This window comes from Hyperolius riggenbachi, chromosome 1 (genome assembly GCF_040937935.1).
Source record: "Hyperolius riggenbachi isolate aHypRig1 chromosome 1, aHypRig1.pri, whole genome shotgun sequence".
NCBI lineage: Eukaryota > Metazoa > Chordata > Amphibia > Anura > Hyperoliidae > Hyperolius > Hyperolius riggenbachi.
The window spans coordinates 594,703,680-594,729,843 of NC_090646.1; the positions used below are offsets into that span (position 1 = coordinate 594,703,680).

Below are 26,164 nucleotides of genomic sequence, written 5' to 3' on the forward strand. Positions count from 1 at the left end.
ATGACCACCTAAATAGTAAATTAGAATGAGGCAGAAGCCTGGCATGAACTGCAATGCCCTTGTTATCTTCTGTGCCCATGTCTAGTTATGCTGTAGCCAGGTGAGGGGGAGATGGATGCCCATTGCTTGCTGTGGATTACTGGCCTCGTAAATCTTTCACTTACTGAATGGTTACTTTATTTTCCTATAAAAATAATAAAAAAACCAAGCACAGGCACAAGGTGACTTACATGAATAAAACACTTTATTCCTTTGCACATAATGCTAGAAAAAGCAAAGCACACAATTGCATTTAAATTGCATTTATGTATTTATTTCTTTATTCAATTGTTGCTGCGATCTGTTTTTCCTCCTCCTCTTCCTAGAAAGCTGATTACATTGTATTTGTGGTAGCAAATAAGCGCACAAGCAAGCAATGAAAGCAAACAATTGGCAAAAGCTGCTCATTTTCATTTCTTTTTCATTTGTCTTTTAATCCAGTTGACATTATCTTCATTGAGGTAAGCATATACTGCCGGTAATATAGGATGTGCACACGTTTCTGGGCCAAAAGAAACAACTCCTCGGAGCTCCCCGTCGCAAATCAAAGGTCCTCCAGAGTCACCCTTAAAATTGGGAAAAAGAAAGAAAAATCAAATCTACTGTATATTGATGATTGTACTGATTGATGGCCATATGTTTGCAGCCAGTAATATGTTTTCTGTTTAAATTGTAATAATACAGTATAAAGTAAAAGGCTCCCATAACAAAAAGACAACATACATACATGATTTATAAATTAAACCAACATAAAGAGGTCTTAAAGCACACCTGAACTGAGAGGTAGTGCTGCTCGGATACCCCTTTTCAAAATCCGAATTGAATTCGGATCCGATACCCAGATATCCGGATCCGAATCGGATATCCGAATCTGAACTTTTTGATATCCGAGTAGAATCGAATATCCAAACCCAATATCCGGATAGAAAACCAGAAGTTGCCTTTAAAATGCTTCCAAAACTTTTTTTTAAGGTAAAAAAAAATCTCTCTCTCTCTCTCTCTCTCTCTCTCTCTCTCTCTCTCTCTCCTGAATTTTGTCATTTAAGGCCTTTATTCGGCTATCAGAATTAACTATGCGACCGGATTTCATATAGAAATCTGAGTTTGCTCGGATAGTGCTATTCGGATTTACACAGATATCCGGAATCCAATCCAAAGTTTGGATAGTAAAAAAAAGTTTGGATTATCTGGGTGGTTCGGATACCCGAATATTGGATGAGCACCACTGCTGAGAGTGTTATGGAGGCTGACATATTTTTTTCCTTTTAAACAATGCAGATTAAGTGGTGATCGTAATTGCCAATAATTTCCAAAAAATTAAAGACTGGTTTTAGTTGTTACGGCTACAATCTATGTGCATACATACATTTAAACAAGTTAAAAAAAATGTATGTTTGTATGTATATATGTACAGTATATATATGATCAGATGTGTGCATGTATGTACTGTATGTGCCGCGATCACTCAAAAACGTCTTGACCGATTTCAACGAAAATTGGTATACAGATCCCTTACTACCTGGGATGATATGTTCAGGGGGTCTTGCGTCCCCCCTGCACACCTGGGTTGAGCTGCAAACAGCCAATCAGATTTCACCCATTCAAGTCAATGGAAAAATGTAAAAGGCTGCCATACTCACAGTAATCAAGCCAGAGTCCCCATACTTGGCACAGTTGGTCACTTGGTGACCGAGGTTACAAATCCAGGAAAAGTGGGTGGAGCATAAAGCAGCCAATCAAATTGCAGTCATTCATTTTTAATGAGAAAATAAAAACTTCAGCCATTCTTAGACTGTTAATTGCAGGGTTTTCAAACTTGGCACACTTGGTCGCTGGGTGACTGGGATTAATATTCAGTAAAGTAGGTGGAGCCTACAACAGCCAATCAAAATTCACCTATTGGTTTTCAAGCAGAATATTTAAACTGCTGCCATTCTTACACTGTTAATGGCAGAGGCTTCAAACTTGCTACAGTCGGACATTAAGTGATAGGGTTCAAATTTGCTAAAGGGGGCAAAGCCACAAACAGCCAATCAGATTTCTTTGGTGGATAAACTGCTTCCATTCTCACTTTAAATGCTGCAAGGATCCCGTAAGCTCACAAACTTGGTCATTGAATGACTGTGTGTCAAGGTTACAAAAAGTGAGCGGTGCCAAAAACAAATTTCACTGAGGAAATGTAAACTGCAGCCATTCTTACACTGTTAGGATCCATTCACACTATAAATCGCAATTGTTTTGCGTGGGTGATTTTACCTTGCGACTAGCACGGTAAAATCACTGCTCACACTTCCGAGATTCAGAGGGATCGTGGTCAGTGCTTTATAAGCACTGTACCGCAATCGATTCTGAATCGTGGCAAAATGCTGCATATAACATGCTTTGCGATTGGCGCTAATCGCAAAACGCCTGTGATCGGGGGCCAATTTGCGATCACTGCCATAGAGTAAAATAGCACTAGTGCTTTAAAAAGTGCTTGCACTTTGGCAATTAGTGGGAATCGCCCGCTAATTGCCGTAGTATGAACATGGCAGGGTTCTCAAACTTTGCCAGTTGGTCACTGAGTGACTGGGATTAATATTCAGGGAAGTGGGTGGAGCCTAAAATAGCCAATCAAAAGTCACCTGTTGATTTTCAAGGAGAGTATTTACATTGCTGCCATTTTTACATGGTTAATAGCAGATGCTTCAAACCTGGTACAGTAGGTTACTGGGTGACTGGGGTTTAAATTATAAAAGGGGATAGAGCCACAAAAAGCCAATCAGATTTGTTTAATATCTATGGGAATATACAAATGAATTATACCAAGGACCCAAAAGCTCATAAACTTGGTCATTGAGTGGCTGCATGTCAAGATCAGAAAAAGTAAAAGAAGCCAACAACTATTTTTTTTACACGGGAAAATGTAAACTGCAGCCATTCTTACACTGTTAATGGCAGGGTTCTCAAACTTGACACAGTTGGTCACTGGGTGACTGGGATAAGTATTCAGAAAAGCAGGTGGAGCCTACAACAGCCAATCAAAATTCACTGATTGATGTTGAAGGGGAATATTTAAATTGCTGCCACTTTCATTGGGTGACTGGGGTTTAAATTCAGGGAAAGGGGTGGAGGCACAAACAGCCAATCAGATTTGTTTCATTTCAATGGGAAAATACAAATGATTGATGTCAAGGACCCCAAAGCTCACAAACTTAGTCATTGAGTGTTTGTGTGCTAAGATTAGAAAAAGTGGGCAGAGCCAACAGCCACCAAGCACATACCCGGGCAACGCCAGGTCATCAGCTATTATATCTATCTATCTATCTATCTATCTATCTATCTATCTATCTATCTATCTATCTATCTATCTACCTATCTGTCATTACATATAATATGTAGATAGCTAGATAGATCTATATAAGACTTATTTTTATTATGTGTAATTAAACATATACCATATACAGTATATCTGACTGTGCATGCTGTATGTGGGCAGCTAATTTTGTATATTTGTATATACATGTCCATAACCATAATCTATGTTTACATATGTTATACTGTATATAGATAGATATATTTATGTTTAAGTGTGGGAATTGCTTTGGTCATAAATAAAGAATTATCTAATTGGTTTAGTGGTCAATTTTAGTGTATATGTCAATTTTATCAGGGAGCTCATAAGTTGAAAGTGTCTCATCACACCCTCACACATATCCAATCAATCCAAAACGACTTAAACCAAACTCAACCTTTTCATGGATGATTCCAGAATTTATTGTTGCATTCACAACAGCTGTTACATAACAGCAAAAAACACTGCTTTTTTGCTGCTATGTATCTACGGTTGAGAATGCAACAATAAATTCTGGAATCATCCATGAAAAGGTGGAGTTTGGTTGGAGTCATTTTGGATTGATTGGTCCTAAATCAATACACACATGAGAGATCTCACACTGGTGAGAAGCCCTATTCACGTGCTGAGTATGGGAAATGTTTTGGGATTAAATCAAACCTTGGCATGCATAAGAAATCTCACACTGGTGAGAAGCTCTATTCATGTTCTGAGTGTGGGAAATGTTTTTCCCAGAAATCAGGCCTTGTAAAACCAGGGCCGGATTTGTACTTTCCAGCGCCCTAGGCCGGCTGTCACCAACCGCCCCCCCCATTCTGTCCAACTCTGACTAGTTTGAACGGGTCCCCTCTGTTTTGCTGCTTTGCCCCGTTCAACAAAGAAGCAGTGCATGCTCTGTCCACTCCATGTAATTTTGCGCTCCTGTCTGCATGTACAGCAGCCGATAGTGTTCTGGGCTTGCATACTTCAGAAATGATGCTGATGTTTGAGCACTCAGCAGCACTTGTCAAGTACACATACCCATAACACTCCCTCGGCTCCTGTGCACATGCATACAGGAGTGCAAAATCACAAGGAGCCCCAGTGGACAGCACTGCTTCTTTGTCCTCTGTGCTACTTGCTGCCGTCAGAGGCACAAATAGGGAACAGTGCAGCACAATGCAGAGAAGCCTATCCAAACCAGAGAACAGGTAAGTAGAAGGATCCGACACTACACACACTGGCATAGATTTAGTGTAATGCTAGGTACACACGATGCAATGTTCTGACAGATTTACTGTCAGGTCGATTATTTCCATCATGTCTGATCTACTTTCAATTTTTCGATCTATTTGCTGTTCACTTCTATGAAAAATCATTCAGAAAATTGATTGGAAAGCAGATCGGACATGTTGGAAATAGTCGATCTGACAGTAAATCTGTGAGAAAATTGCATCATGTGTACCCAGCATAAGCTCAGGTGTACTTCACACAGTGACAATTTAGCACTTAAGACAGATTTTAAAATCAGTCAGCAGGAAGTTTTGTAAAAAAATAACACTTTTTGGCTAACCAAAAGAAAAACAGTGAGCCTTTGGTTAATGAGCAGTCTTCAGACTTTGTTACTGTATACAAGATGTGCACACAGCTATACATAGAGAAGCATTGATTGTTTTGTAAATATAAATAAATGTAACACAGTTGTCATTTTGTTTCAAAACATCCTGCTTTCACTGATGGTCAACACAGTACTTTGCTGGCAAAAAAAAAAGCCAGGAAAGAGTTAAACTGTACAAAGACTGTTGTTGTCATCTCTAGGAGGAAAAAAAAAAGCCATAAATTTTACAGATCTGAGGTCTTTAACAGCACTGACCTACTAGTAATAAATTAACATCAGTCAGGGAGGGGGAGAGCTGGTAATTGCTGCCTGTGAATGCGTGCTGAATGAGAAAAACTAATCGGAACTTAAGAGTTCTGCTACTTGAGCCCATATATTTTTCTTCTCACAGCAGATTGTTTGTCCCCTCTCATCATACAGGTGACAGCAGATGCTGACTGCCATAACACACACTTTGCACAAGTAAGAGAGATACAGGGATCTCTGGAATTCAGGCAGACCAGAGCAAAGCAGGAGTGGTGATTTACTTTGGCATGTGACCTCTTATCTCTCCAAGTCCTGCGCCCTGCTAATTTTTATCGCCCTAGGCCATGGCCTCTGTGACCTTTCCAGAAATCCGGGCCTGTGTAAAACATGAGAGATCACACACTAGTGAGAAGCCCTATCCATTTGGTGAGTGTGGGAAATGTTTTGTTTGAAAGTCACATCTTGTCAAACCAAAGAGATCTCAAATTAGTGAGAAACTTTACTCATGTGCTGAAATGATTTGCAGAGAAAACAGAGTTTGTTTCATATAAGGAGATCCTAGAGCTTGTTTCACATAAGGAGGAGCCATATTCATGTGCTGAGTGTGGGATATGTTTTGTTTCTGAAATCAGACTTTGTCAAACATAAGAGATGATGTCACACTGGTGAGAAACTCTATTCATTTGCTGAGTGTGGGAAATGTTTTACACAGAAAACAGAGCTTGCTTTTATTATTTATTTGCATGCATTTATTTCTTCCTGTGATACAATGAGTGCAGCCATGTTTTGCTTGTCATCATCAACACAGGCAAATCTCCACCCCTCAGCCTGTGATAACTCCACTCCCATGTCCGCCCCCTTGCCTCTGAAATCACTGTATATGCTATATGGGGGTGGAGTGGGATATATATATATATATATATATATATATATATATATATATATATATATATATATATATATATATATATATATATATATATATATATACAGTATATACGTATATATACTGTATATATATCTATATATATGAAAACGGATGTATATGTGTATGTGTGTGTGTATGTGTGCATTTGTGTAAAATGGCTTGACCGATTTGAACGAAACTTGGTATACAGATCCCTTACTACCTGGGATGATCTGGGGGTCTCGCGGCCCCCCTGCACACCTGGGCGGAGCTACAAACTCCCAATCAGATTTCACCCATTGATGTCAATGGAAAAAATGTAAAAGGCTGCCATTCTCACAGTAATCAAGCCAGAGTCCCCACATTTGGCACAGTTGATCACTTGGTGACTGAAGTTACAAATCCAGGAAAAGTGTGCGGAGCATAAAACAGCCAATCAAATTTCAGCCATTCATTTTTAATGGGAAAATGTAAACTGCAGCCATTCAGACTGTTAATCGCAGGATTCTCAAACTTGGCACACTTGGACACTAGGTGAATGAAATTAAGATTCAGGAAAGTGGGTGGAGCCTACAATAGCCAATTAAAATTCACCTATTGTTTTTTAGGGGGAATATTTAAACTGCTGCCATTCTTACGCTGTTAATGGCAGAGGTTTCAAACTTGCTACAGTCGGTCATTGGGTGACTGGGGTCCAAATTCACTAAAGGGGCGGGGCCACAAACTAGTGTTGGGCGAACACCTGGATGTTCGGGTTCGGGCCGAACAGGCCGAACATGGGCCAGATGTTCGGCATGTTCGGCCCGAACCCCGAACTCAATGGAAGTCAATGGGACCCCCGAACATGCCCATTTTGGGGGCCCTATGGGGTCGCAGGCATAAGGGGGGAGCATGCCCCGATCGCGGGGGGGGGGGGGGTCGGAAATTCCCCCCACCCCCTCCGCTAGCGCTCCCCCTCTGCCCGCTTCCCCATAAAAAAAAGTTTAATGCAAGTTAAATAGTACCGGTGGCTGGCAGTGGAGTGAGGAGGAGGAGTCCGAGTAGGAGAGTGACGCGTTGAGGCCGGGCAGCGGGCGGTTCAGCGGTAGTACCCTTGTGGTACTTCCGCCCTTTCTCTGACCTCACGTCCTCTGCATACGAGGGTACGCGTCACGCGTACCCTCGTATGCGTCATCACGTAGAGGACGTGAGGTCAGAGAAAAGGCGGAAGTACCACAAGGGTACTACCGCTGAACCACCCGCTGCCCGGCCTCAACGCGTCACTCTCCTACTCGGACTCCTCCTCCTCACTCCACTGCCAGCCACCGGTACTATTTAACTTGCATTAAACTTTTTTTATGGGGAAGCGGGCAGAGGGGGGAGCGCTAGCGGAGGGGGTGGGGGGAATTTCCGACCCCCCCCCCCCCCCGCGATTGGGGCATGCTCCCCCCTTATGCCTGCGACCCCATAGGGGGGCCGTATTCGGCCGAACAGGGGCCGTATTCGGCTGAACAGGGGCCCTGTTCGGCCGGCCATTGAGCAGTACGGGCGAACCCGAACAGTTTGGCCGAACACCATTAAGTGTTCGGCCGAACTCGAACATCACCCGAACAGGGTGATGTTCTGCAGAACCCGAATAGTGGCGAACACTGTTCGCCCAACACTACCACAAACAGCCAATCAGATTTCCTTTGTGGATAAACTGCTTCTATTCACACATTTTTAATGCCAGTAACCTGAAAGCTCACACACTTGGTCATTGAGTGTGTGTCAAAGTTTAAAAAAGTGGACGGAGCCAAAAACAAATTTCAATAGGAAAATATAAACTGCAGCCATTCTTACACTGTTAATGGCAGGGTTGTCAAACTTTGCACAGTTGGTCACTGGGAAACTTTGCACAGTTGGTCACAGGAAAATGGGTGGAGCCTACAAAATTCACCTGTTGATTTTCAAGAGGAATATTTAAATTGCTGCCATTCTTACACTGTTAACAGCAGATGCCTCAAACCTGGTACTGTCGGTCACTGGGTAACTGGGGGTTCAAATACAGAAAGGGGGCAGAACCACAAACAGCCAATCAGATTTGTTTAATTTCAATGGGAATATACAAATTGATACCAAGGACCCCAAAGCTCATAAACTTGGTAATTGACTGATTGTATGTCAAGGTTAGAAAGGTGGGCGGTGCCAAAAACTACATTTTTTACATGGGACATTATAAACTGCAGCCATTCTTACACTGTTAAAGGCAGGGTTCTCAAACTTGACACATTTGGCCACTGGGTGACTGGAATTGATTGATTTTCAAGGGAAATATTTACATTGCTGCCCTTCATACACTATTAAAGGCCTCAATTCTGGTACAGTCAGTCACTGGGAGACTGGGGTTTAAATTCAGAAAAGGGGGCGGGCCACAAACAGCCAATCAGATTTGTTTAATTTCAGTGGGAAATTGCAACTTATTGATGCCAGGGACCCCAGAGCTCATAACATTTGTCATTGAGTGACTGTATGTCAAGGTTAGAAATAGTGGGTGGAGCCAAAAACAACAAACTTTTTACATGGGAAAATATAAACTGCAGCCATTCTTACACTGTTAATGGCAGGGTTCTCAAACTTGACACAGTTGGTCACTGGGTGACTGGGATTGATATTCATAAATGTGGGTGGAGCCTACAACAGCCAATCAAAATTCAACTATTGATTTTCAAGGTGAATATTTACATTGCTACCATTCTTACACTGTTAATGTCAGAGGCCTCAAACCTAAAACAGTCATTGGGTGACTGGGGTCCAAATTCACTAAAGGGGTTGGAGCCATAAACAGCCAATCAGATTTGTTAGATTGATTTCAGCCATTCTGTTATTGGCAGGGTTCTCAAACTTGACACAGTTGGTCACTGGATAACTGACATTAATACTCATGGAAGTGGGTGGAGCCTACAACAGCCAATCAAAACTCACCTATTGATTTTCAAGGGGAATATTGAAACTACTGCCATTCTTACACTGTTAATGGCAGAGGCCTCAAACCTGTTACAGTCGGTCATTGAGTGACTGGGGTTCAAATTCACTAAAGGGGCGAAACCACAAACAGACAATCAGATTTCTTTGCTGGATTCCATTCACACCATTTTGATGCCAGGAACCCGAAAGCTCAAAACTTGGTCATTGTGTGTCAAGATTACAAAAAGTGGGTGGAGTCAAAAACTAATTTCCCTGGGAAAATGTAAACTGCCGCCCTTCTTCACTGTTAATGGCAGGGTTCTCAAACTTTGCACAGTTGGTTACTGGGTGACTGGGATTAATATTCAGAAAAGTGGGTTGAGCCTAAAAAAACTAATCAAAATTCACCAGTTGTTTTTCAAGGGGAATATTGAAATTGCTGCCATTCTGGCACAAGCCTCAAACCTGGTACAGTTGGTCATTGGGTCACTGGGGTTCAAATTCAGAAAAGGGGGCGGAGTCACAGCCAATCAGATTTGTTTCATTTCACTGGGAAAATACAAATTATTGATGTCAAGGACCCCAAAGCTCATAAAATTGGTCATTGAGTGACTGTGTGTCCAGGTTACAAAAAAGTGGGCGGGGCCAAAAATGAATTTTACTGGGAAAATATAAACTGTAGCAATTTTTACACCAGGGGAGAGTGGGATCTGGAGGCCATGTGACCATGTAAGTGAATAACGCTTAAGAGGAGAAAGGGAGGAGAGGATTAATCCTTCACACAATATTGTGATACCACCTTCATAGGGACCTTTAAAGTTTAGCATTGTTAGAATGTGTTTTGGCAGTTGGGATGGAGAATGCCTATGTGTTTGGATTTATTTTTATTATGGATTCTATGGTAGGTGAAGAGTTGTGATTGTGGGATGTTGGATTGTCTCTGGAGTTCTGCAAAGGATTTGAGTCTCGTTTTATGAAAAAATCTTGTTAAGAGTAATTAAATCTATATTTTGCCAAGGCCCTTATACCACCTGTCCATGTATTACTTAATACTGGCATGATATTTAGTTTTATTATTCAAACTATATTAGGACCAGGTTCTGTCCTTTCTCCACACTTGGCTTTGTTACACACAGGATTTAATTTCATTCCTTATCCATGTAGGTATCAGATTACGCAAATTCTGTGTGTTGCAATATAGCAGATTGTCTCAAATTGGGGGACATCTGACATCCCAACTTTTAAAAAGTCAATTAATGCTATACATATTAAACTTAATTTTGAATGGACTATGCATACTACGATGCCACATAATAATTGAGATATACAGTATGTTCCTGCTATCCAAGATAATAAATACACATAAAGCTAAGACATCACTGATGTTATGACTGGGCTGAAGAGAGGTGCATTGGGAATTTTTGAGCTTTACTTCAATAATATTTGGGAGGAAGTTTACACTAGAAATAGGCCCTCCCCCTACGATATTCTGTTCAAAAACCTTACTAGTAATCAGTGATTTGAATGGGGTCCTTTCCATTGTGCTGCTCAACCCTCTATTCAACAAAAAAGCAGCGCATGCTCTGTAATTCCGCGCTTTTGCCAGAATGTGCACAGCAGCCAATACTGTTCTGAGCATGCATCCTTCAGAAATTACCCTCGTGTATGAGTGTACTTGTCAAGTACACATACCCATAACACTTGCCTTCTGTGCACATCCAGACAGGAGTGCCAAAATATAAGGAGCGCGAGTGGACAGAGCATGTACTGCTTCTTTGTCAGTCAGAGCCACAGTCAGGTGACAATGCAGCGCCATAGAGAGAAGCCCACCCAAAACAGAGAACAGGTAAGTAACAAATAACATCTTGTTAGTATACAGGAAGAAGGCGGCTGAGTAGCAGAAAGCTTTTTCTTTTAAGTTACCCATAATAGCCAATAAATGATAAAATTCTGATTGAAAACTTTCTGCCTTCACTAAGGGCTAACACGGTGCAATACTCTACTGCTACAGGTAATTAGAAGAATCCTAAAATACATACAATGGCATAGATGTAGGTGTCCTTTAAACAGTGACAATGTAGTGCTTAAAACAGAAAGACAGATCCTAAAATGAGTCAGGAAAGAGTTAACTGAAGCGGAGATCACTGCTGCAATAAACATCCCTGTCCATAAACATCCTTAAACAGTCATAAATTTAGGATAGATAAGAGAAAGTCTTTAACAGGAGTCATTCTGAAAGCTGTAGACGAAAGGGAGAAGTAACTAGCAGAGCTGGAATTCCTCTGTAGCAGTAGAGTATTGTATCGTGTAAACTTCTTGAAATTTCTCTGAAAGTGTGCATTAAAACTGAATGCAGTTCTGTCTGCTTTACTGTAAACTGGCACTTTTCACACAGCAGCATGTATGTCGCCCTTCTTATCTTATCTGATTTTATCACCCTAGGCCATGGCCTTTGTGGCCTTCCCAGAAATCCGGCCCTGACAAGAGTGGTGCTGCAGAAAGTCTATAATCAGCACCACAGTGTGGTCAGAGTTTCTGACAGTGGTCACTTTGTAGTTAGTCAGGTGTGGTTACACCCGGTCAGTGGGCACTGCAGGCTCAGGAAACAAGGAAATGACACTCGTTTGGGGTTAGAAAGTCATGTCAAGTAAGAGCAAAGATAATTTGAGGTTTCATGTTGGGTTCTGTTTATCTAAAGGCTAAGAAAAGATCTGGGTTAGAACTTAGCAGCAGCTAAGACTCAGTGAGCAATCTAGACTGTATCCAGGGCTGATCATTCCTGATCTGTCACGATTATGGATGGTGATTTTGAATGTACCCATGATTGCATTTGAAAACAGCCAGTAATTCCGTGTTATGAGCTGTAATTTCAAGCTGTAACTGTGACCAGGGAAATGAAATTTTTAGGCCAATCACAGAACCCGCAGCTGAGGTCCTAGCAACCAATCAGAAGAGGGGAGCTTCTGCCGTCCCCTCCCCTATATAAAGCGGCGGCCATCTTAGATCTCCCTCCTTGCTTGGCATCTTTCACACTGAGAGCATCTCCAGTGTTATTTGTCTTAAAGCAAGTTTGTTTACTGTGTCACTGTTCCTAACCCCTGCTGTTGGTGAAAGGAGGTCCTGAAGTGGCTAGGATCCCTGCCTCAACCTCACTCAAGTCTACCTTGCCAATCCATTACCAGAAGTTTTATATATGTGTAGGAAATCCTACTAGGTTCACTTCCATGTAAAATATAAAACACAAAAAGTAAAAAAAGGCTCAGATTTCAGATGTAAAAAAATTGGTGTTGCTTACAAATAATATTTGGAGGTGTCTGTGATGAAAACTGTGCAGTTGGAATTGTGAGGAGGCCCCAACTGCGGCTGCATGACTGCTTCCTATTCATGCTGTGGTACCACCGCTAGGTTCCATGGCCTACACTGTTTCTTCCCCACACTACTGCTGTTGCTCTCGTGTCCAAAATAGCTCTGCTGGTTGTTGTTTTTTGTAACTATTATTTGGAGGTGTCTGTGATGAAAACTGTGCAGTCCGAGTTGTGGGGAGACCCCAACTACGCGTGCAAGACCGCTTCCCAGAACCTCATGGTGTTATTGTTGAAAGTAATTACAGCTGTGTTCCCACCGCCACATGCTAATACTAATGCTAATGTGTTCCAGTCACATGCTAATACTCTTCCTGCTGCATTTCACCCCCGCTATCTGTGCTCCCACCGCCAGGGTGTACAGCCTATGCTACTGCTGCCACACATTAATGCTGTTGCTATTGGGTCTAAAATAGCTCTGCTCTTGTAAAATAAAAACAAAAAGACAATGGAGCTGTCTGTGATGAAAACTGTGCAGTCCATGTTGTGGGGAGACCCCAACTGCGGCTGCATGACCACTTCCTAGAACCTCATGGTGTTATAGTTGTGTATTTTACAGCTATGTTCCCACCACAAGGGTAGACAGCCTACACTGCTGCTGCCACACACTATTCTTCCTGCTGCTGCTGCTGTATTTCCCTCCTGCTGTCTGTGTTCCTACCACCAGGGTACACTGCAGCCTACACTGCTGCTGCCACACGCTACTGCTGCTGTTACTACTTTGTACAAAATAGCTCTCTTGTTGAAAAAAAAAATATGAGTTGTTTGGGATATTTTATCAGCTATCAAAATTAAAAGTGAGCTATTATTCTGCTTTAAAGAAAGATATTTGCCTGAATATGCAGCTAAACAAAATAAAAACAGACTATGATAATATTGTGCAAATCTTGTTTTAGCAATATTCCCAAATGAACCAAAGTATTATATACTTACAAAGCAAGTATCTTTTCTTCCATAGACATCCAGCGTGCACATCATATTTTCTGTGATGACACGAGGACTCCATATTTCACCACATCGCTCTCTACTTATAACAGGCAGACTGACTTCCATTAGCTTCTCTGAAGTGCCGTCTTCTTCGTTATTACTGGTCGCGCCCCATCCTGCTGATTCACAAATGGTCCCATCTTTAACATCACTGAATGTTGTTGGCAGATCCAGAGGCTCCACGGCTTTGCTTAACGTTGCTTTGCCAGATAGCTGAAAGAAGAAGTATTAAAGACCTGGTTTAGGCAACAAGTCAAATCACTCCGATAACTCTCAATCTATCCATTTAAACATCACAGTTATGGAAAAGTTAGAACTTGCTTAGGTCCCAAAGTATACATTCTATTTTGGAGTTATAGTAGTTCATGTGCTGCACTAGCCTGGAACTAGTTTTAATGAAAATATATTAGTTATATTCAAACATTGCTGTCATTTTGGAGGTCAATTCAATAAAATGTATTAGTGTGCTAAAGCTCATCTCCATGTTTGAGCAAGTTTGCCTTTTCCTCCTACCCTCCAACAAACTCAAAGCTTATCCCTAGGCTCCCTCTTTTATTCAGAAGGTGGGTTGCAGTGCAACTGCAGTGGTCCAGCTTCATACAAGAGTCACCATAGAGGCAAAAGGGAGGCATTGCTTGAGGGCCCCAGAGCCTATAGGGGCCCCCAGGTGCCCTCCCCCTCAACTTAACTGAGCTCCCTGGGGCCCCTGCTGAGTCTTTGGCAGAATAGTCCCTCACCTGTGCCTGCAGGCACACTCCTCTGTCAGTGTGTGGCTCATCACCCTCCCATCATCATCCACCACTGGCTGCATATTCTCTGTGACCTGCGGGCTGCAGCGTGTTATTACATATTAACATAGAGGAGAGGTGGCACTGCAGGGATGAAGATAGGAGGGCATGGAGCCACAGACTGACAAGGAGTGTGACCGCCAGCAGACACTACTCTGCCAAAGACTCAGTTGTGGCCCTGGGGAGCACGGTTAAATTAGGAGGTGAATGGGGTAAAGGGGTCAGCAGCCAGCTCAGGGGCCCCGGGGGTAATTTTGACTGCAACAATGGGTCCCTAATGCCATTTTTTGGTCAAGGGAGAGGTGTCTGTTGGGGGGGGCTCCTTGGTTAATTTATCCCAGGGGCCCCATTGCTACTAGAATTGGCCCTGATTTAAAGGGAGACATGGCTGGGACAACTACACTACCAGTATAGTGAAATATGGGGTAAGGGGAGTGTGACGAGCTGCATTAGAGTTATGGTGATGTGACAGTGAAATGGAGATTCTTGGGAAAAAATGCAGAGGGTCCTCGTACCAGATATACTCCCCTTCGTTCTTCTTCTTCTCTCTCTCTCTCTCTCTCTCTTCTCATTCTTTTCTTTTATCTCTTCCTTTCTCAACTTTTTTATTTATTTATTTTTCTTCATATCTCTTATATCTTTCCTTTTCTTTCCTTGCTGTGCTTTCACTATAGCTCCCTTGTACTTTGCAGTGGTGATGACATTGTTGGTGATGGTTTCAGTTTTTGAATTGCATACCTGATTTCTTTGTGGTCAGATACAGAGATATGTTTACACTAGAGACTTATAGTTCTCTGTCTCACTCTACCAGTTTAGTGTAATTCTACTTTCTGCTGTGTACTTATGGTGACTTTTGTACTATATCATTCTGTTTATTCTAGCTGGCAACACTTCTTTATTACCCCTGTATGCAGATTATATATGCTTTGTTTTACTTGTTTGACAAAGCTTGAAATGCTAAAAAAAATGCCAAGGGTCTTGGGGTACAGGGGGTGTAAAGTGTGGCAGCACTAATTGATGCCAAAGGGGCTTGGTTGGACATGATTTTGCCCCAAGGATTGTCTGGATAAATGGTAAGGTCATGTGACTTGAAAGACATTTGGAGGAGAAATTCAGGGTGCAAATTTAGTGACAGTCCAGGGTGAAGGCAGGTGGAGAGGAGACAGAAGTAAGCCTCCACAAATGCAGAGCATGCAATGGAGTAAAAGGTGTTAACTCAACTATTCAATGGTGTGCTCTGTCACCATGGCTACCCACAGCGTCCGTGTTCCTGTGATTTCCTGTGACCAGCCCTGGGAATGTTTACCCTGAAATTTGTGTTAAGGTGCCCATACATTAGCCGATGTATGGGTAGAGATGGCCCGAACTGTTCTGCCGGCGAATAGTTCGCGGCAAACAAGGGATGTTCGTGTTCGCCCCATCAGGCGAATACATAGGGGGGTTTCATTTGCCCCCTATACATTGTATTGGAGCCAAACTTTGACTCCTCACCCCAGAGTCAGCAGACACATGGCAGCTAGAGATGCTCAAATCCGATATTGGATGAAATCCGTATAGTTGTTATCCGGATTTAATCCTGTTAAATCAAATCACCTGTGCAGGGTGGGCAGGGGGGTTAATCTTACCTATCTGACATCTTCTTAGGTCCGTCTCTCAGCGCCTCCCACGATGTGTTCTAATCCAGCGTCACGTGACTATAGACTTCCTCCTTCAACCCGGAAGGAGGAAGTGTTTGTAATCACGTGATGCTGGATTGGAATGCATCGCGGCAGGCGCCGAGGGACTGTCCTAAGAAGACATCAGATAGGTAAGATTACCCCCTCGCCCACCCCGCACAGGTGATTTGATTTAACAGGATGAAATCCGGATAACAACTATCTGGATTTCATCCAATATCGGATTTGAGCATCTCTACTGGCAGCCAATGAGCTATCCCTCCCACCTGGACCCCCTCGCCCCCCCTCCTTCCCCCATATCGCAAAGCTAGCACAGAACCATTTTGCAGTCATTGTCTGGCTTCTGTGCTAGGCAGATCAGGGAGAGTGTGCTGCTGACAGGGAGAGCATTAGATAGGCCTGTGTGCTGTGTCCTCAGTGCAGATTCTTGCTGCTACCACATTGTCCTGAACAGTTAAGCTCTTTTTAGGGTTGGTAAATTGTTTTTCTTGATATTGTATTGCTGCTCGGTGTCCAGTGCTCAAGTTAACTGTTGGAGACAGGTCTGCTGGTCCTGGTAGTGCACCAACCATAACACAATTATCCTTCCCCACCACTACTGCATCTAGTCAGTGTTTAAGCAACAATGGGGCCATAGGGCAAAATAAACCTGGGGGGGCCCCCAACAGATACCCCGGAACAAAAATCGGCATTAAGGGACCTTTTTTGCAGCTGGTATAGTCAGGGTGTGAAGCCCCAATCGGTCGGAGCTCCACATTCTGGCTATCGCAGCCAACATGGGGGACAAGGGGTTAAAAAGTTTCAGGAGGGGGGACCCCACATAATTAAAAAAAAAAAAATTCCCACACTCTAAACATACAAAAAAAATTGGGAAAATCGGAAAAAATGCCATGGATCTTCATACAGCCATATTGCGGCTGTATAGCGATCCCTGGCCAAAGCTCTGCGGCTGCGTATGGACCCCCTGGAAACCCCGTCAGGAAATTTATTGCGCTTTCGTTTGATACATATAAAATTACACTATCGTTAGGTTTGCTACTAAAAGTGACATTTACCGCATTTAAAAGTATACTTTTTTCCTTCGAAACTTTAAAATCGATTTTCTCAAAAACTATAAGGTCTTTTTGAAAAATAGTTTTTCCTCTTATTCCCAATAATCTCCTTAACATATCCTGCACATTTAGGGTTTCTAGAATTTAAGGTGGATTTGCTATTAACCGTTAAAGTCGTCGGGTTTTAAAATGTGTATTTTGTTTACTTTGAAACTTTAAAATCGATTTTCTCAAAAACTATAAGGTCTTTTTTAAAAAATGTTTTCCTCTTGTAGCCACTGGGGGCCCCTACAGGCTGTGGGGCCCTGGGGCAACTGCCTCCTTTGATTCTATGGTAGCGCCGGCCCTGCATCTAGTATTTACTACTGCCCCCTGTATAAGGCCTCAGTGCAGAATCAGTGTTATTTTGGTCACTTATCTGTCAATGAACTACCTCAGCCTGACAATAGAGGCTGGAAAATAATGATTGCCTGCACTCCCATGAATGTGCACACAAGCACAACGGCCACTACACACTACTACACAAAGACTGCCACCAAGAGGTGTCAACAAGCAAAAACAATTATTTGCTCACCTGTCATTATCACTAAAGCTTTGTGGTTGTTTGCAGTGCGTTTAAGGTGGCATTTCGTCTGTCAGTGTGAACCTTACCTAAACCATACACTACCTTATCGTCGTGTGCACACGCCAGACATTTTAAAGCACTTAATTCCACAAATGTAGGAATGTACTGGGATTTCTGCCCTTTAGAGTTTAAAACGTGACTCTGCGTCAACTACATAATTTTGGTGAGACTTTTGCCATGGATCCCCCTCTGACATGCCACGGTCCAGGTGTTAAGCCCCTTGAAACAACTTTTCCATAACTTTTGTGGCCAGAAACAGTCCCTTTAGGTTTTAAAATTCTCCTGCCCATTGAAGTCTATGGTGGTTTGCCAGATTCGCCTGTTCGCAAACTGGGTGCGAGCTATGGGGAAAGGGTTGGATGTTGGGAGAAGTAGAGGTCAGTGTGGGTGCTGCAGGAAGGGAAAGTCATTGGGGGTGCTGGAGGAGGGAGAGGTCAGTTTAGGTGCTGGAGGAGGTCACTATGGGTGCTGCTGGGGACAGGAAGAGTGCTGCTGGGGGAGGGAGAAGTCAGTGTAAGTGCTGGAGGAGGGAGGGTTAGTGTGGTGCTGGGGGAGGCAGGATCACGGCAGTGCTAATGCTGGGGAGGGAGTGGTCAGTATGGTTCCTAGGTGGAGGGAGAGGTCCCTGTGAGTGCAAGGTTGAGGGAGAGGTCACTATGGATGCTGGGGAGGAACAGGTCAATGCCGTCAGAGAGACATTATCTTACCTGCTCCCACAGAGCTGTGGGGATGTATTCCTGTACTACTAGTACTAGTATATTACTCCAAAGGGTCCCAGATGGGGAGGAGCTTCCTGCGGGTTTGGGCGGGGCTTCCAGTCAGAAGGGGTGTCGATTAGCATGGCCAGAGGCAGAGCTTCTTTTTTACAGCCAAGGGGCCCTTTTTATGCAAATTTAAAGAGGGGGGGGGGGGTGTTGGGCACCCAGAGCCCCCCCCCCCCCCTCATGTGCCTGTGCTCTAGTGCACCTTGTGTACTGTGAAGCATGGCAGGGGGTCAATCATGCTTTGGGGCTGTTTTGCTTCTGCATGTACAGGGAAGCTTCAGCGTGTGCAAGGTACCATGAACTCTCTTCAGTACCAGGAGATATTGGATGAAAAAAAAAACGCAGCTATCCCGCGGCTAAACGGGGGTCCCTTCACCCCCAACCCCCCCCCCGCAAAATCAATGGTCAAATTGGTTGTAGATTTTGCTGCTGCTGGAGGCAGGGCTAACGGCTGCAGCCCTGCCTCACAACGCATCTATCAGCGGCGCATCGCCGCCTCTCCCTCGCCCCTCTCAGTGAAGGAAGACTGAGAGGGGCGGGGGAGAGGTGGAGATACGCGCTGACAGACGTGCGTGGGGCAGGGCTGCGGCGGTTAGCCGTGCCCCAATGCGGAAGCGCTCCCCCGCTGCACGTAGGGGATTTGGGGGTGAAGGGACCCCCGTTAAGCTGCGGGATAGCGGCGTTTTAGCAGGGGCACACATGCCCCTGCTATCTATGAGGTCTGAAGCGAGATTTATTCTCGCTTCAGACTCTCTTTAAATCCGATTGAGAACCTCTGGTGGGACTTAAAGAAAGCAGTTGCAGCGCGCAAGCCTAAGAATGTGACTGAACTGGAGGCTTTTGCCCATGAAGATACCCGTAGATCGCTGCAAGACACTTGTGTCAAGCTATGCTTCACTTTTAAAAGCTGTTATAACTGGAAAAGGATGTTGTACTAAGTACTAAGAATGAATGTCACTTGGGTGTTGAATAAAACTGATAATGATGTAAGCACAGAAAAGACATTTGTGGTTATTTCATTATCAAGGTTATGTTATATTTGATTGACTTACAAGTGCCTCTTCGATTTTATTGTAAACAAGATGACTGAAATTATCAAAATCAATGTCAAACTGGCCAAAACACTCAATTTCAATAGGGGTTGAATAATTTTGAACACAACTGTATAACTACAAAATAATAGCACTGACTGACTAGAGTACATATATATTGTGAAGCGCACAATGTATAAATGTAGCTCTCAGAATCTCACTAGCTAGGCAAAGAACCAACGAACTGATTAGTATCAAGGCCAGTGAGTGACTGAGTGCTCTAGCCTTAAATACACATTGATACCTCCAGAGAACCACTCCCAAAATTGACAGCACTTCCCACATGGTGATGTCACCTAGTGACATCACCGCTGACCTCACCTAAATCTGCTACTAAGCCTATAAGGCTTGTCTGAACTCGCGCTCGTCCAATTGGCCATACTGCGCACGTGTGCACCAGAATTCACCGCCGCAGGGGAGCCGGGGATACCGCGGGAGGATGCCAGCGCAGAAGTCTCGCCGCTCGCCTGGACAACGCCAGAGACGCCGCTGGACCTGCTGCTGGAAGGTAAGGATGTTACAGGGGTAGTGAAATAAACAGCCATGCATACTTTTAAAGACCTTGGGCTCGATTCACAAAGCGGTGATAACCCAGTTAAAGACTTTAGGCGTGATTACCATTTTATCATGCCTAAACTCAGTTTAGGCATGATAAGTTTAGACATGATAAGTTTAGATAAGTTTAGATCGCAAAGTCCCGTGCGCAAAGCAGCGCCATTAAACTCTATGCGACGTTTCGCGCACCAGACTTTGCTAGAGTAAAACTTTTGATCAGCTGTGCACTGCGGTGCTAACCCAGTTGGTGCTATAGTTATCATGCCTAAACTAGTAGTGCTCGGATACCTCTTTTTGATATCTGGGTTGTTCCAGATCCAGATAGTAAAAAATCTGGATAAATCCAGATATCTGGATACCTCTTTTTGATATCTGGGTTGTTCCAGATCCAGATAGTAAAAAATCTGGATAAATCCAGATATCTGGATTTGAACCGAAATGGCTGTAAATTAACATCAAGATGTTCCAGACAGCGGTCGTGCAGCCCACATTGTGTCCAATGCACAACTGGGACATCACAGTTTTCAGCCCAGACATCTCAAAACAATTAAAGTTTTTTTTTTAAACAAAATACAGCTATTGTATTGGCATAATAGCTGTCGGAAGTGGCAGACTGGCAGCAGAAGATTTGTTCTGTGTGCTGGGTAGAGATCTCTGTTGTAGAGCTGGTGGTAGCCTGCTCATCCACCATCAGCTCCATCACAGGCTCGGCGTCTTTCTCCTCCAATGTGTGCCCCCTAACAGTTGGGCGTCCAGTGCGTCCACGGCCAGTGGCTAGCAGCAGAATGGACACTGACACTGACGGTGGCGGCAATGCTTCTCCTCTTGCCCTTGCTTTTCATGATGCCCCTCCCCCGGCTGCCAGTGCCAGCAGACATAGTACAACTTTATATATGTAAATGAAGTGGGGTACTTGTATTTTATTCAAATCAGTAGTACTAGTAGATAGTAGCAGTAGTAGAACTTCAACTAATGAAGTGACAGCAGAGTAGCACACACTGACACACTAACTGTCTGTCTATCTGTCACACTGTAACAGCACTGCAATTAAAGTAAGCTAACGCAACACAAATGAACTATATATAACTGGTAGTAGTAGACTAGCTGTAGTAGTACTAGTAGAACTTCAACTGACGGAGTGACAGAAGCACACACTAACTGTCTATCTGTCACACACTGATTGACTCGAACAGCAGCACTGCATCTAAATGAAGCTTTCATCTAAATGAAGCTAACACAGTAGTAGTACTCTCTCTAACAACTAACTACACACAATATGAGACTAGTAGTAGTACAGTAATCTAATCCCTAATAACCTACAAGCTATACTGTAGCTAAGGCTGGCAGCAGGCCAAGCCTGTGCACACAGCAGGCCCTAACCTAGCCTAGCAGCTGCAGCACCGAGTCTGACTGTCAGACTGACTAAAATCAAAATACAAGCTAGCTAACTAAAAAACAATAAAATACTGGTGTAGCACAGGTGTTTAGGAGAAAAACGCTAGGTTTAACTCAGTAATACAGCATTTGCTTAGCCAACAGCACCGGAGATGTCTCTCAGTGAGCAGTCACAAGCAAGGACAAGATTCTCATCAAGTCGCCTGCCTTATATACTGGAGGGGCTGGCCAGAGTTCCCCTCTATGATTGGTTGCTAGGCCTTCGGCTGGGAGCCCTCTGATTGGCTCAATGACGTCATGGACGTCATCTTCGTGGTTACACTATCCAGATCCAGGTACCCGAACTAAGTATCTGGACTGATTTCCGGATACCTAATAGGTATCTGAGTTAGCTCGGATAGTGCATTCCAGATTTATCCAGGTATCTGGAATCTGTATCCAAGTTCGGATACCAGAAAAAAGTTCGGATATCTGGATAGTTCGGGTATCTGGAATCTGGATGAGCATCACTGCCTAAACTTATCATGCCTAAACTGAGTTTAGGCGTGATAAGGGGCATTTCACCAGCGTGCTAACAGTTTGCATCGCTTTGTGAATCAGGCCCCTTGAGATCAAAAAATTGTTTGCAGGGTTCCTTCAGGGTAAAAAGGTTGTGAGAGGCTAATCTAGTGGTTGATGACTAAAAGGTGATGCTGACTGCCACTTGCATCCACTATTTAGGAAAATGAGAGGGAAATTATTTGTATAAAAATTTGGAACATAGTGTGATCGAAGTGGATGGTCGATCGGCGGCCATGTCGCTAGATATATGGATACCTTTAATTTCATGCCAACTTCAAGATTTCTAATCAGATAAGGATACCTTTGCTCACTGTAAACACAGAGATCCCAGGGCAGTGGCAGTTTTAGTAGAGGTATTGAGAACTTGTGCGGTAAGTGTCTGGACTAGTAGCAGGAAAAAAAGGGTGCCGTTAGCTAATGGATGATTTGTGCACCGCCATAGACTCTAATGCATTTCTTGCTAATATGGCGAAAAGGGCGTGAGATAAATATCTTTTTCAACATTACAACATTAACGTTTTTGACATCTGTTATCGTTTTAGAAACTTGCAAGGTTATAGTTTTTGTCATGTTATTTAGTTTGTATGTACAGATTTTGCGTTTCTACAGTATGTGTGCTGGGGTGTTTGTGCAGGGGGAGTGGTTAGGGTAAGGCTTAAGGTAAGGCTTAGGGTAAGGTGAGGGTTCTGTGTGAGAGAATGGTTAGGGTTAAGCTGTATTCTTGAATTATGTAACAGTAAAAGTACATATATTTTCATTTTGATTTCCCTTCTGTTTTAAAACGGTATTTATGGTTGTTACGATATGTATCGTTACTGAGATTTCGTTATTCACCTGCACCAATTTGCTATCCAGCTGTGCCCTTTTTTCTGCACGCTCTTTTTTTCATGCACACGTCTGGGCTCATTTGAGCATATTGTACATACCTTTACAAGCTGGATATCGTTATCATGTGTTCCTTCTCTATAGTGATATGTACGCCACTTTAACACCTTTAACTGCTGTGCATATTCATCTTCTTCTGCCCAGGAGTGGAGCCCCAATTCAATTATTGTGGAAGAATTACTAAATAAATAAATAAATAAATAAAGCAATGTAAATTAATGTCTTTAACCAGTTGTCAGAGCGGCAACAGTATATTTATGCCCCTTGAGGGTTCATCTTAGCACACATGTGTCTTTTGACGGAGCTAAAATTAGTGACTGAGCGCCGCTATAACGGTACTGCACATTAACCTCCTGAGCGATAATCCCGAGCTGAGCTCGGGGTATATCACGCAGGAGGATTTCTCAGGCCCTGGTGGGCCGATTTGCATAATTTTTTTTTGTTACACGCAGCTAGCACTTTGCTAGCTGCGTGTAACTTCCGATCGCCGCTGCTCGCCGCCGATCCGCCGCCGCTCGCCGTGCAGCTCCCCCCCCCCTCCCCGACCCCTTGCGCAGCCTGGCCAATCAGTGCCAGGCAGCGCTGAGGGGTGGATCGGGACTCCCTCCGACGTCACGACATCCATGACGTCGGTGACGTCATCCCGCCCCGTCGCCATGGCGACCGGGGAAGCCCAGCAGGAAATCCCGTTCTGAACGGGATTTCCTGCTTACTCTGATCGCCGAAGGCGATCGGAGTGGGTGGGGGGATGCCGCTGCGCTGCGGCTATGATTTAAAAAATAAAAAATTTAAAAAAATAGTGCTGCGCCACCTCCTGGCCCTGGGCGATATAATTGTATCGCCCAGAGGGTTAAGCCTTGTGCACCCCCATTTCCTGCATCGTTCAACCATGTCTCAGACAAAAGACCCTGTCCTTTTTGAGAAAATCAATTTTAAAATTTCAAAAGAAAAGTGTTTTTTGGGTTTTTTTTTTTTTTTTTGCTATAATAAATCTTATTTTACAGAGTTTAGAAAAAATTCCTTTGCATTTTTTTAAATAAATTTTATTTTTTTTATTTTTTTTTATAACAAATTTTTTCCACTATTAACATATATTAGGTCCAAGGTAATTAAAAAACAAGCATCTACTTATCTGCTCATCATCACCATCAGCCCCTGGCAGCCATCCTGTACCCTCGCTGCAGCTCCGCTCCCAGCCGGTGGCCTGGGCAGTGACAGAGGGGCCTGACAAGCAGTGACAGCAGGAAGTGATGTGTAATGACAGCAGGTGGTGATGAGCAGTGACAGAGGGGCTTGACAAGCAGTGACAGCCGGTGGTGATGAGCAGTGACAGCAGGTGGGGATGAGCAGTGACTGCAGGTGGTGCTGAGCAGCGACAGTGGGGCCTGACAAGCAGTGACAACAAGAGGTGATGAGCAGTGACAGCAGGAGGTGATGAGCAGTGACAGGAGGTGGGGATGAGCAGTGACAGCAGGTGGGGATGAGCAGTGACAGCAGGAGGTGATGAGCAGTGACAGCAGGTGGGGGTTAGCAGTGACAGCAGGTGGTGATGAGCAGTGACAGCAGGTGGTGATGAGCAGTGACAGCAGGTGGTGATGAGCAGTGACAGCAGGAGGTGATGAGCAGTGACAGCAGGTGGGGATGAGCAGTGACAGCAGGTAGTGATGAGCAGTGACAGCAGGTGGTGATGAGCAGTGACAGCAGGTGGTGATGAGCAGCGACAGTGGGGCCTGACAAGCAGTGACAACAAGAGGTGATGAGCAGTGACAGCAGGTGGTGATGAGCAGTGACAGCAGGTGAGGATGAGCAGTGACAGCAGGAGGTGATGAGCAGTGACAGCAGGTGGTAATGAGCAGTGACAGAGGGGCTTGACAAGCAGTGACAGCCGGTGGTGATGTGTAGTGACAGCAGGTGGGGATGAGCAGTGACAGCAGGTGGTGATGAGCAGTGACAGAGGGGCCTGACAAGCAGTGACAGCAGGTGGTGATGAGCAGTGACAGCAGGTGGTGATGAGCAGTGACAGGTGGTGATGAGCAGTGACAGCAGGTGGCGATGAGCAGTGACAGCAAGTGGTGATGTGTAGTGGCAGCAGGTGGCGATGAGCAGCGACAGCGGGGCCTGACAAGCAGTGACAGTAGGAGGTGATGAGTAGTGACAGAAGGTGGGGATAAGCAGTGACAGCAGGTGGTGATGAGCAGTGACAGAAGGAGGTGATGTGTAGTGACAGCAGGTGGGGATGAGCAGTGACAGCAGGTGGTTATGTGTAGTGATAACAGGTGGTGATGAGCAGTGACAGCGGCTGGTGATGAGCAGTGACAGCAGGTGGTTATGTGTAGTGATAACAGGTGGTGATGAGCAGTGACAGCGGCTGGTGATGAGCAGTGACAGCAGGTGGTGATGAGTAGTGACAGCAGGTGGGGATGAGCAGTGACAGCAGGTGGTTATGTGTAGTGATAACAGGTGGTGATGAGCAGAGACAGCGGGGCCTGACAAGCAGTGACAGCAGGTGGTGATGTGTAGTGACAGCAGGTGGGGATAAGCAGTGACAGCAGGTGGTGATGAGCAGCGACATCAGGTGGTGATGAGCAGTGACAGCAGGTGGTGATGAGCAGTGACAGCAGGTGCTGATGAGCAGCGACAGCAGGAAATGATGAGCAGTGACAGCAGGTGGTGATGAGCAGTGACGGCAGGAGGTGATGTGTAGTGACAGCAGGTGGTGATGAGCAGTGACAGCGGGGCCTGACAAGCAGTGACAGCAGGTGGTTATGTGTAGTGATAACAGGTGGTGATGAGCAGTGACAGCGGGTGGTGATGAGCAGGGACAGCAGGTGGTGATGAGCAGCGATAGCGGGGCCTGACAAGCAGTGACAGCCGGTGGTGATATGTAGTGACAGCAGGAGGTGATGAGCAGTGACAGCAGGTGGGGATGAGCAGTGACAGAGGGGCCTGAAAAGCAGTGACAGCAGGAGGTGATGAGCAGTGACAGCAGGAGGTGATGTGTAGTGACAGCAGGTGGTGATGAGCAGTGACAGCAGGAAGTGATGAGCAGTGACAGCAGGAGGTGATGAGCAGTGACATCAGGTGGTGATGAGCAGCGACAGTGGAGCCTGACAAGCAGTGACAGCAGGTGGTGATGAGCAGTGACAGCGGGTGGTGATGAGCAGTGACATCAGGTGGTGATGAGCAGCGACAGTGGGGCCTGACAAGCAGTGACAGCAGGTGGTGATGAGTAGTGACAGCAGGTGGTGATGAGCAGTGACAGCAGGTGGGGATGAGCAGTGACAGTAGGTGGTGATGAGCAGTGACAGCAGGTGGGGATGAGCAGTGACAGAGGGACCTGACAAGCAGTGACAGCAGGGGGGGATGAGCAGTGAC

General features: G+C 44.5%; 1 protein-coding gene across 1 annotated transcript in view; it reads right to left on the minus strand.

Annotated features, from left to right (window-relative positions):
• Positions 1-226: 226 nt before the first annotated feature.
• Positions 227-26,164, minus strand: part of LOC137558578 (granzyme A-like) — a 56,946-nt gene continuing 31,008 nt past the window's right edge. The window contains exons 3-5 of the mRNA XM_068271752.1: positions 22,831-22,969; positions 13,344-13,610; positions 227-605 (exon numbers count right to left, since the gene is read on the minus strand). Of these exons, the coding sequence (XP_068127853.1) occupies positions 450-605; positions 13,344-13,610; positions 22,831-22,969 (562 nt within the window). The 3' untranslated portion in view covers positions 227-449. The remainder of the gene's footprint in view (positions 606-13,343; positions 13,611-22,830; positions 22,970-26,164) is intronic.